Source organism: Taudactylus pleione, unplaced genomic scaffold (genome assembly GCF_031769625.1).
Source record: "Taudactylus pleione unplaced genomic scaffold, aTauple2 ptg000115l, whole genome shotgun sequence".
NCBI classification, from domain to species: Eukaryota; Metazoa; Chordata; class Amphibia; order Anura; family Myobatrachidae; genus Taudactylus; species Taudactylus pleione.
In genome coordinates, this window is record NW_028284517.1 from 427,361 (window position 1) to 440,468 (window position 13,108).

Genomic DNA, 13,108 nt, shown 5'->3' on the forward strand with positions numbered 1-13,108 from the left:
TCCTCATTGCTCAGTCTACCTATGGCTGTCACTTGCTGCTGTCCCTGAAGAGGATCAGTCAACGACTAGTAACCTCTACAGATAACAGAGTAATAAAGAGTAGCGATATAGGTTTCTCTAATGAAATAACAACTAATAATATATGTTTATAGTAGGGATGTGCAGGCTCGGATAGGTTCGAGTTTGGACAAAAGTCCAGGAATGATGATGTTCGTCCATGTAAGATGATGTTTTGCCTCTTTCTGAGTTCCGTTTTTTTGGAGGGAAAAATCCGAACTCCACGTGCAAACTCGAACCTATCCGAGCCTGCACATCCCTAGTTTATAGTCATCTCTAATGAGTTGCCCAAGAGCCAGGCAGGGGCTTATCACCTCTTTTGGTGATGGCCGCTAAGGGTCTCGACTTCTTTCATGAGACGCAGGCAGAGCTCATCCTGGTGGGTAAGCGCCACACACTGAACAGACAGCGGTAGACCCACCACTCCTTCCAAAGCCTGCAGAGATAGTGATAGAGAAGCAGTTACACAGAGTAAACAGTAGGGGGAGGAAGAGAGACAGAGCACATAACCACTGAGCCCCAGCAATGTTTAGACACCTGTCCAGGCTTTGGGCCTGATTCAGAGCCGGACGCAATTAGCGCTCGCTCATTCAGAAAAAGGGGGTGGCTATTCAAATGAACCGTTCGCTCCTTGCTGTCTGTTGACGCCTCCATGTCTGAACGAGCGAACAAAACATGCGTACGTTTATTTGAAAAATACGCCCCCTGGCCGCTCGCATCATACATCATGTCCGCTATTTATTAGATTAATCGAGTACATCGAACAGCGTATGAACTGCTCGCTATTCTTGTGGTTGGTTTTTCCTACCACAATTTTGCGAGCAGTTCTGGCTATAAAATAACCCAGTGACGTGGTCAATGACGCTGCAGTTTAAATTATGCACACCCATAAAACGCCCGCTATGACCTTTAAGCACTCCTGCGTTCTGATCTCCACTCCCCGTTTTCAAGCACCTTCCCCTGTACCCACATACGCCTCATTCTGTCAATCAAAATAGCAGGCCTTCGCTATATAGCGAACAAACGATTTTCGGCCGCACTGACTGGTTCGCGCATGCGTATTAAAAACCGTACGCATGCGCAGATGGGCGAACATCGCTCGGAACGAGCATACTGCCGCTTACGAGCGGCTCTGAATCAGGCCCTTTGTACTCATATATATAAATAAACACAATCCTGGAGATTAGACACTTTATAACAATAATATTATGGGCTCTATTTAATACAATCCGCATTTTGAATGCAGATTGTAGTGTGATATTACCGACTGAATTCGTATTGCGAATTCAGGAAATATCACAGGGAATTTTACTAATTCTACTCCAATTGCCCTTTAGTAACTTTGGGTGAAACTAAAATAATGTGAAAAGGGTGTGAAAATAATGATAATAAATAGAGACCTATGAGAGATAGCACAAATAAACCTCACCTATATCTTAAAAACCACTATAATAATTACCTTCTTATACAGTTTGTCCCAGGGATCATTACAGTAACCTTTGTAATTTTTTAGCTCTTTCTCGTCCTCCGCAGTGACGGAACCAACAGGAACGACTCCAGCCGGATAATTTAATACATTGTACAGCATTGTGCAGGCAATGGGAGCTGAGAGACATAAGAGAGATTGGTGACTTATGTAAGCTTCTAAGTGGCGCCCTCTTATCGCTTTGTCTAATACCCAAACCCAAACTTATAGCTGTATTGCTTCATAATTGAACAGCGCTGTGGACTATGCTGGTGCTATTTACATACATGTTAATACTAATAATAAATCATTTAGGAAGACTTTTGTGACATCATGTGCCTAACCCTAATCCTCCCCCAAGTGCCTAACCTTAACCCCTAACCCTCCCCCTAACCCCGCTACTCACCTTCAGAATGCCGGTGGTCGGGATTCCAGCGCCAGGACCTTGACCGGTGTCGGCATGCCGGCACTGGTATTTTAAGCACCGGCATCCCCTTTGCTAGGATATTAACTGTATCCCCTGTGAGCTTCACATCATACGTCTTATTTTGTCACTGTTGCACACTAATTGCCATTGTGTACAAAATGAGGTTACAGTATTACTGAGCACTTCTCCTTTGTATAAGACCAATGCTCTGTATATGTACTGTCCCCAAACACCTGCTCATTACAGACCAATCACTCAGTGCCAGAGCCGTAACTAGACTTTTTGGTGCCCTGTACCAGAAAGAGCATTGGCGCCCCCACATTTTTCAAATAGGGACATAATGAACCCAAAAAAGGGCCATGGCTTCATGGGGAAGGGCCAGGGAAGTGATAGAAGAGGCCAGGAGATGCTGGGGATGAAATAAGAGGAAGCTACAAGCAAGAATGATAATAAACAGAAATTTGACAGGCCCAAACAGTGCCCTCTGACCTGTGGTGCCCTGTGCCATGGCACAAGCCACACTACCTTAGTTACAGCCCTGCTCAGTGTATTTTGATGTGTGCTTCTATACGTAACATTTTGTAGTATAAATCATAAATGAGAATGGATCTTTGATCAGTGTCTGTGGCTTGTGGTATACTGTATTTGTGTCTTGGATTTGATCCCCATAATTATGGTGCTTAAAACTATTCCATATACCAAAGTTTCACAAACTCCGACATTTACAGTCCAGGTTTTATGGATAGCCATACCGAAATCCAGATGGTTAAATCGAATTGACTGAGGTACTAATTAAGTCATCTGTGCTCAAGTATGGATATTCTTTAAAACCTGGACTGTAATGGCAGAGTTTGGGAACCGCTGCCATATACTTCTGGTATATGAAGCTCTGTGAGTATGACTATATGGGGCATATTTGGCTGGTTGCCTATGGGTATACTGACCATACGGGGCACATTAGATTGATGGAATACAATGCTCTATGGGTATACTGGCCATTAGAGGCACATTAGGTTGGTGGCATACAAAGCTCTATGGGTATACTGGCCATACGGGACACATTAGGTTGGTGGCATACAAAGATATATATCGGTATAGTGGCCATACAGGGCACATTAGGTTGCTGGAATACAAAGCTCTATGGGTATACTGGCCATTAGAGGCACATTAGGTTGGTAACATACAAAGATCTATATCGGTATAGTGGCTATACAGGGCACATTATGTTGGTGAATACAAAGCTCTATGCATATACTGGCCATAAGGGGCACATTAGGTTGGTGGTATACAAAGCTCAATGGGTATACTGGCCATACGGGGCACATTAGGTTGGTGGCATACAAAGATCTATATCGGTATAGTGGCCACACAGGGCACATTAGGTTGATGGAATACAAAGCTCTATGGGTATACTGGCCATAAGGGGCACATTAGGTTGTTGGCATACAAAGCTCTATGGGTATACTGGCCATATGGGGCACATTAGGTTGGTGACATACAAAGCTCTATGAGTATACTGGCCACAAGGGGCACATTAGGTTGGTGGCATACAAAGCTCTATGGGTATACTGGCCATAAGAGGCACATTAGGTTGGTGACATACAAAGCTCTATGGGTATACTGGACATATGGGGCACATTAGATTGGTGGCATACAAAGCTCTATGGGTATACTGGCCATATGGGGCACATTAGATTGGTGGCATACAAAGCTCTATGGGTATACTGGCCATATGGAAGTAAGTTAGACAATTGAGTCTGATAATTCTTTTGTCATGAACATTGAATATATATTTTTTCTCTGTACTGAAATAAATATATCCTTATGTACCATAGCGCACATGCTGAGATCTCCCTTTTATTCTGCAATAAGAACTTCTTATATCTTACATGAAGTACACCAGTTATATCATTATCATTACATTATGCACATTCTATATCTGATGTTGCTGTATTGGCTGCTAATAATTAGTGAGTGTTGCATGTGCCACTGTCATTATACACTGCAGGACCCCATCGGAGGACCTAAGGTGGTCCTACTGTAGTGAGAGGGGGTGCAGCTACAAGGACCCGACAGCTGAGAATGGTTTTCTATTAAACCTAAGGCACACCATTTCCAGCGGACAAAATGTACAAAAGGGCTCGTAATAAATGTTGCTGTGGGGCCCATAAATCTCCAGTTACACCCTGTATAATAATATATATAAATTAGTGACGAAACACTGTGACTTATAGAAATACCGTAAAGTCTCCCCGGATAACCGATGTTGAAGGCCGGGCCCAACATGGGACATAGGACCACATCTAGATTCAGCTTTCTCCACTCAGTGAGGAATTCTGTCTGGTATTCCTAAAAGAAAAGACTTATCATAAGAGCTGACAATCACAGACAGACCTCCGAGAACAGACTGGGGTACATGAATTATAGGTATTTAATATGTGAATAAAATTTAACAGTGTCATTAAAGAGACATTACTGAGAAATTATTTGAAATTAGAATTACATATATTAATTAAATATGAACACACTTGCCACATATACCATGTTTACCAGATATATATCCAATCCTCTCCTATTTACATCTCTGACCTTATCTCCGTGCACACTCCTGCGCGGGTTGGGTACGGGATGCCGGTGGTCCTCCCGACAGGGTTAGGATACCGACACCTGTCAGTCGGTATCCTAACGCTTCCCCTAACCCTCCCTCCCCTATGCCTAAACTTAACATCCCTCCTAGTGCCTAAACCTAACCTCCCTCTCCCTGCACCCTAAACCTCCCCCTAGTGTCTATCCCTAACCCCTAACTCTCCTCCTAACAGGATTCTGACAGGTGTCTGGATTACGGCGCCGGTATTCTAATTGCCGGGATATTGACTGTATCCCCTCCCGCCCATCCACTTCGCTCCACAAATTAATGCTCACCAACTAATTACTTCATCCCACTCCCTCCTGCAAGATTTTGCCCGTGCTGCTCCCTACCACTGGAACTCTCTTGCTCTCCCTTTCCCTATCAGACTCCACATCTCTACAAAGTTTAAAACAGGCTCTCAAGACCCACTCCTTTATCAAAGCTTTCCAGCTCTTATCCTAACCTACCTTCCATGCTCCTTACTCACTGTCTCTCCCCTCTGTGTCACCCCCATCTGTCTCCCACTCCCCTTTAGATTGTAAGCTCTAACGAGCAGGACCCTCTTCCCTCATGTGCTTCTCCTTTTCTCACTTATACAATCATCTCTTCCCCATGCCCAACAATGGCACCAAATGTTCTGTACTGTAATAATTTTTTTCTTCTTTTGTTCATACTGTTTCTGTTTGCGTACTCTGTAAGGCCCTAATGAACCCTTGTGGGCGTCCTGTGGATCCTAAGGACTTTGAAGAAATAGGTATACTTCTGAAGAAGCTGGATATCGATTTACCAACGAAACGCGTTAAGCCTCTCCACCATCTATATCCATTCATCTTGGACACTTTGACACATTTTCCTGCTTTTGGGACATTTGCATCAACTCCACAGGATAACAGCTACAAGTGGATCCCATCCAGTCTATACTCTGTGATAATACCAAAAGGATTTGGACACATGATAATTTCTTTGGACTGAGATTAAGGATACGCCACCTGGTAAATATTTGCTGTACCTAATTACACGGAACCAACAATTGTCCCACAGCTAGTGTCTTTATCGAATATGGATTAACCAGCCTCCCCTAATAGCGATTACATATGACTACAACTATTTTTAATACAGCACTTATTTTGTGCATTTTATTATTTTCCATATAACAAATTTTATTATATTGTAATGTATTAAATGTGATATTAATTGACTACACATCCGTATCTGAGTTTTTATATACAACAACTATATATAGCGCTGGTATCAACTATTTGTATATTTGAAGAAATAGAGTTAACAAAGATAAGTCTACCATAACTCAATTTCTTCTTCAGGGTCCATAGGTGATCCACAGGGATACCATGGGGATGTCCCATAGCAGTTTCCCCTAAGGCCAGGGACGCTCTTGAGCAGAAAGGAGAAGGTGTAGAACCTGAGAAAGGTGTGGACGGAAGACCACGTGGCTGCCTTGCACAATTGTTCAGCAGAAGCGCCACATCGAACCGCCCACGAGGGTCCCACATACCGAGTAGAATGTGCTGTAACCCTGTTTGGAACAGGAAGATTAGCTTGCATGTAGGCCTTAGAGAGTGTCATTCGGAGCCATCGAGCCAGAGTCTGTTTGTTAGCTGGCCAGCCTCGCTTATGAAGGCCATACAATACAAATTTGCCATACAATACAGAATCTGATTTCCTAAAGGAAATAGTACGATCCACATAGATCCGAAAAGCACGAACCACATCCAAGGAGGCTTCACCTGCAGAAATATCCAAGGACTGGAAGGCCTGAACCACAATCTATTAATTCAAATGGAATCGGGATACCACTTTAGGGAGGTTACCAGCCCTGGTACAGAAGACAGCTCTGTCTGGATGAAAGATCAAGAATGGGGAGTGACAGGAGAGCGTTGTCAAATTATATACCCTGCTCACAGAGGAGATAGCGAAGAGAAAGAGCGTCTTCACTGTCAGCCATTTGAGGTCTACTGAGTCCAGAGGTTCAAACGGAGGAGCCTGTACAGCCCGGAGAACCAAGGACAAATCCCACGGAGCCACCGGATGGACAAAAAGGAGGTTGAAGGCGGGGAGAGCACCTTGAAAGAATGTTCTAACATTAGACAGGGGAGTGATCCTTCACTGGAACCAGATTGACAGAGCAGAAACTTGAACTCTAAGGAAGGCCAGATGGAGGTCGAGGTCTAACCCAGCCTGGAGAAAGGCAAGCCCCCGGGAGACCCTAAAAAGTATAGGGTCCCCCTGGGCTCTTAAAGGGGTCTCTCAAGAGTCATGCCGTGAAAGACAGATGAGGTAGGTATGGGTACAGGCAAGGACTCTGCTAGTAGATCCTGCCATAGAGGCAGTGGGAATGGATTGTCTATGGAGAGACTTCATAGGTTGATGAACCAATGTCGCCTGGGCAAGGCTGGGGCTATTAGTATCACCATCCCGACTTCTTGCTTGAACTTTCGGAGAACTCTCAGGAGGAGAGAGATTGGAGGAAAGAGGTATGCAAGATTTAAGTCCCACCTCACTGCCAGAGCGTCCACGAAGGCAGCTGAGGGATCTCTGGTCCTGGACCCATACCTGAGGACCTTGTGGTTGTGACGTGAAGCCATCAGGTCTATGTCTGGCAGGCCCCATTGTCCACCAGGAGTTGAAAGCCATCCAGATTTAGAGCCCACTCTCTGGCGTGTATGTCCTGATGGCAGTCCGCTTCCCAGTTGAGCACTCTGGGGATGAACACTGTTGAGATTGCCGGGAGATGACATTCGGCCCAGACCAGAATGTGTGCTTCTTCCCGCATGGCTGCCCGACTTCGCGTGCTTTCCTGATGGTTGAGGTAGGCTACCACAGTCAGGTTTTATACTGAATTTAGACCGGCCTGTCCTGAAGCAGATCTTGTGCCAGAGAGAGCGCTCTGTACACTGTTTGCCCCTCCAGAATGTTTATGGGCAGGCGACTTTCCTCGGTTGTCCACCATCCCTGAAAGGTATGATGACCGATTACCACATCCCATCCGCGAAGGCTGGCATCTGTAGTGAGAAGTCCCCAATTTGGAATCTAGAAGGGGCGACTCTTGTCCGGATTGGACGTCTGTAGCCACCATGAGAGGGAAAACCGAACCTCCGGAGAGATGAGGATCATCTGGGAGCAGATCAGATGATACTGCCCGTTCCACCGGGAGAGAATCAATTGTTGAAGGGGCCTGGAACTGGGCGTATTCTACCATATCAAAGGAGATACCATGGACCCCAGGACCTGCATTGCTAAGTAAATAGATACCCCCTGATTGTAGAGCAAGTTGCGCAAGTGTAGTATAAAAAGTTTGTCCGCTGGCAGAACAATCCTCTGTATTCGAGAATCCAGGAGTGCCCAAAGATGTACAATCCGCTATGTCGGAGATAGGTAGGACTTTATCCAATTGATGAGCCAGCCGTGTGTTTGCAGGCAGTCAACGGTCAGCTGGAGATGTCGTTGTAACACAACTGGTGAATGTGCCAAGATTAAGTGGTCATCTAGGTATGGCAGGATTCTGATTCCATGGCACCTGAGGTGGGCCACCATAACTTCCATTATTATGGTAAATAACTGAGGGGCTGTTGTCAGACCAAAGGGCAGCACCCGAAACTGGTAATGTTGCTGCAGAACATCAAACTGTAGGAACTGCTGGTGGGTTGGAGTAATAGGTACATGCAGATATGCATCCTGAATGTCCAGAGAAACCATGAAATCCCCAGGCTCCAATGCCAGGACAATTTATCACACATTTTCCATGTGGAACTTGGGTACTCGGATAAATCTGTTGAGGGGATGGAGATTTAGAATAGGCTGGTGAGACGCATTCGGCTTCTGAATCAAAAAGAGAGTGGAATAAAAACCTAGTTCCTCGTTGAGCCGAAGGAACCGGTATTTTCACACATGAACGCAGCAGGGAGTGAATAGCTTCCTGGAGGGCCAGGGCCTTGATAGGGTCTGATGGGGGACATGTGCAAAAAAAATAGCTGGGGAGGACACCTGAGGAAGGTGAGGGCGTACTCCTGAGAGATCACTTCTCGGACCCAAGCATCTGTTGTTGCTTAATGCCAAGATCAGACGGAGAGTTTGTCGTCAAACTTGGAACCTGGACGTCTGGCCAACCAAGACTGCTTGGATCGCGGCTTAGTAGTCTTGTGAGAACTAGACTGCCTGGGAAAGGACTGCTCACTTGCCTTACCATGAGGGCTAAAGAACAGAGAAGAGGACAGCCTAGGCTTAGGGACAGCTTCTTCCTAAATATGGGAGATGTAGGTCAGTTTTACCCTGGTAGGGTCTTATGGCAGGCTCTCTTCCAGTGCCTCTGCCCATCCTTCGATAGCCTTAGCCACACAGGCCACGGCCATACTGTAGCTGGCCTGCTGATAGCGCCAGAAAGCAAGCAGACTGACTTGAGACAAGTAAAAGCAGAGTAGAACTTCTGACAAAGCGTGCCACATGCGAATCAACAGTAGGAGGGATTTCTGACTTAGCACACTCACTATTAGGGAGAGGGTAAAAAGACACTAGTCTTTTTGGGACCTGGAACCGTTGCCAGGAGTACCCCAAGCTTCCCCCATGAGCTCAGTTTGCTGTTCTGATAGAGGGAATTCAGCCTTAACCACCTTTTGACGTTTAAACATCTGGGTTTTTGGCTTAGGGGCCGGCTCATCATCCTCTACATTCAGGATCGATATAACCGCCCTCACTAAAGGAGGGACATCCACTGTTGAATGACGGTTCTCCTTGCCCGAGGGAGACCCGGAGAGAGAACCCTGTGCATCATTTGCCTCCACAGATGATGCATTAGAATCCGAAAGCGGGGTGGACTGAGAGGATGATACAGTCCGCCTAAGTGTTTTAGTGGCTGTCTGTCCGCCTTTTGCTGATAGGCGGCAGACGATTGAGCCATATTCTGCACTGAGTGGACATAAACATCCATCCAAGGAGGATGCATAGGGGTTACTGACATAGTAGGCTGTGATAGCTGTGGGTACCCCATGGTGGAAGGCAGCATGAGGGCTGATAAGAGGTCCACTAGCTGCGTCATAACCTATGATAAGGAGGACACCAAAGGTGGCTCCTGGACAGGGGCTGGTACGGTGGACTGAGGAGGTGGTACATAACAAATAACACACAGACCATTCTGCATGAAATCCTAAGGGGACAAGCCCGCTGAATAGGATCTGCAAGTAACCAGCACAGGGGCCTCAGGCTCCCTTTTACCCTTAGAAGACATAGTAATAACCAGCTAGCAGCACATAATCAGTGTATGACTAGTAATGCAGAGTGACACCTTTCACAAATACAAGTAAATGTGAAGTAATAATGAACCCCTACACGCCTGGTAGTTGAGGGTTTAAATAAGAGCAGCAGGGATAGATATAACTGACGGAACGTTTTAAGACAGTATAATGCACATAAATAAATCTACTTATAATGGGCACTAAATCAACTACTCAAGCCTCAAAGGGCTGGCAGAGTTATACAGGAAGACTGGACCCAAATCTCCTGAGACCTGTAGCTTCAGAATTAATGGCTGCTGAGTGTCTCCTATAGGCAGGGCCGGATTAAAGGGGGGGCGACAGGGGCGATCGTCCCTGGGCCCCCACACCTGAATGGCCCCCACACCCAGCCATCGGGGTTAAAGTGAACCAGAGGAGACGGAACAAGTTCCGCCTCCTCCGGACACCTAACCCCGGTGCCGCACGGAGACACCAAACGCCCGCTGAGATTGTAACCAGCGGGCACCCGGCTCCCTCCCCGCAGCGGCAGCCAGAGCCGGTGACTAGAGCTCACACGTGAGCTCCGGCTTCCGGCTCAGGCAGTGAACTATGGGAGAGACGTCATGCGTCTCTCTCATAGTGCAGAGGAGCAGCGCCAGCCGAGCGGATCAGAAGGCAGCGGGAGCGGGGCTTAAGGTAAGTATGATTTAATTTTTTTCTCTTTTTAGCGCAAGCGGCTTTTCCACTGCTGTGGGGGACATTACTCGGGGGGGGGGACTACTGGAGGCATTACTACAGGGGACATTACTCGGGGGGGGACATTACTACTGTGGGCATTACTCGGGGGGGGATTGCTACTGGGGGCAATACTCAGGGGGCATTACTACTGGGGGCAATACTCGAGGGGGACATTACTACAGGGGACATTACTCGGGGGGGGACATTACTACAGGGGACATTACTCGGGGGGGCATTACTACTGGTGCCACTACCACAGGGGGCATTACTACTGGTGCTACTACCACGGGGCCACAACTACAGGGGTATTACTACTGAGGGCATTACTATTGGTCACACACAGGGGGCATGACTACTGGGGGCACAACTACAGGGGTATTACTACTGGGAACACTACTACTGTGGGTATAACTACAGGGGGCATTGCATAGGGGGCACTGCATAAGGGGCAACACTCCTGGGGGCACTACTACTGGGTGCACTGCATAAAGGGCACGTAATGGGGGCCCCCACATGTTTGTTGCCCAGGGGCCCCCACAGACCTTAATCCGGCCCTGCCTATAGGGAAGAGGGTGAGGAGGAGGAACAGCTCAGAAGCGGGAAATCTCAAAGTGAGGGATCGTGCTCTGGGCTGGGGGAGAGGATGCCGGGGGAGAGCCTACCTCCCCGCTGCTACACCAACCGCCGGGTGCCGCTGGCCTCTTCATGGTCCCCGATGCCAGCTTTTAACTGCACCTTTGGTCTAGTGGGGGAGCGGATGAAGCAGTCACCCCACTGCAGCGTCCTCTGGCAGATCTCCACCGCCGGAGGTAAGGACTGCACAACATGCCTTACCTGTTCTTCTTCGTCTGTCTGGCTGCAGCCCTGGGTCCCCAGTGGAGTTGCAATCAGAGCCCCGCTGGCGCCCACCGTGATCATCGGACCACTCACCCATTAGGACGCCTTGCTGCTTGCTCAGATAAACAACAAAAAAACCTCATAAAAAATCTTGGGGCTGCCTAAGCAGTCCCCCTGTCTAAAGGTGCGACCGGTCCTGCTGGCACCAAATGAAAAACTGTCTGCCTGTGGCTGGGGGCGGGGTATAAGTGGAGGAAGACCGGGGCATCCTGGGAGCTAAAGCTTTAACTGTTTGGTGCGTGGATCTCTCCAACCACACACCCCCCATGGTATCCCTGTGGATCCCTATGGACACTGAAGAAGAAATTATTATTAATATATACGCAATGTATACTACCTGCACGGCTATCTGCTCCTCCCAGAGATGCTTCACAGATCTAGATGGAGGAATGAGAGAGATCAATACAGACAATAACAGCAAAACATAACAGAGAAAACACAAAATCACAGAAACTTTGATGGAAGAAAACCTACAGATCCACCGAGTCTGCTCTCTCTGTGAGCCCGATTCATTAAGGATCGCAACTGCTAAAGCGTACAAAGACTGCCGATTGTTGCGTACTGCGCATGAATCGCAGTGTGCAAAGACACCACTGTGATCACAATGCGATCACCCAGAGCACGGAGAGCGATCACATAGTGACTGACAGGCAGTGAGCGTTTGGGGGTGGTGACGAGAGGTGGTCAGAAAAAAAACGCTGGCATGCCTGACCATTTGAACGCCGTTGCATGGGCGTGCATAAATTAGCCAGTGCGATGGCATAAGCAGCTTGAGTACTTACTGCGTGCAATGAGGTTAGCAATGTCTAAGTAGGGTCAGGGCTGCTGTAATTCTGCATGGCCGATGGTGCTCGATATTACCCATTTTTATGGAGGCTTGCAAGGTATTACGGATGTGAGATAGCAGTAATAGGAGGCAGTGGACGTCTATGCAGGCAGCGCGAAGGCATTGTGACTGCAATCATTAGCATATTTTCACAGCAGACCTGCGCGCAATTATGGAGCTGGAATCGCAAAAGCGATCCTTAATGAATCAGGCTCTATGTTTTTATTGTATATTTTAGACAGAATCGGTATGAGTTCAAATCCCGATGCCTGAAGACCGGCACTAGAAGATCCCTAGAAGGGTAAATATTTGTACTATAGAAAGGGCACTAGAAGAGTAAGTATTTGTACTATTTCTCACCCTCTCCCCCCCTAAGCCTTCTTTAGGGGTGCCTAACCCCCCCTAATGCCTAACCTCCCCCTGTATAGTTATCACAAAATTGATAAAAAGGTAGAACTCTGGCGCACGGTAACTGTGTCGGCCCAATCTCAATCCCTATACCTGCCCAGACAAGTAAAACATACAGAATTAAAAAGCAATGGGAAAAAAAGATCTAAGGCGATACAGATAAAATTATACTTAAATCGTGGAGGTCGTTGATATGGAGGTTTTTCCTTTTCTAGAGATGATCCACTCCGTGGAATACAATATGAAATTTAAACACAAACATAAAAGACCATATGTGAAGTAATATCAAAACGTAAAACTACAACAAAATGAAATAGTCCTTTTGTGTTTCTGAAGAAAAAAAGGGTGATATCCGTTTTTTTCCAAAAGTAAATGTCAATCAAACAAATCAGGATAGATCCTCACCACCACAAATCTTAGAGATGGGTGTACCATA

General features: G+C 46.9%; 1 protein-coding gene across 1 annotated transcript in view; it reads right to left on the reverse strand.

Annotated features, from left to right (window-relative positions):
• Positions 1-367: 367 nt before the first annotated feature.
• Positions 368-13,108, reverse strand: part of LOC148524857 (fatty-acid amide hydrolase 1-like) — a 135,720-nt gene continuing 122,979 nt past the window's right edge. The window contains exons 13-16 of the mRNA XM_088471592.1: positions 11,776-11,815; positions 4,190-4,298; positions 1,517-1,662; positions 368-493 (exon numbers count right to left, since the gene is read on the reverse strand). Of these exons, the coding sequence (XP_088327718.1) occupies positions 368-493; positions 1,517-1,662; positions 4,190-4,298; positions 11,776-11,815 (421 nt within the window). The remainder of the gene's footprint in view (positions 494-1,516; positions 1,663-4,189; positions 4,299-11,775; positions 11,816-13,108) is intronic.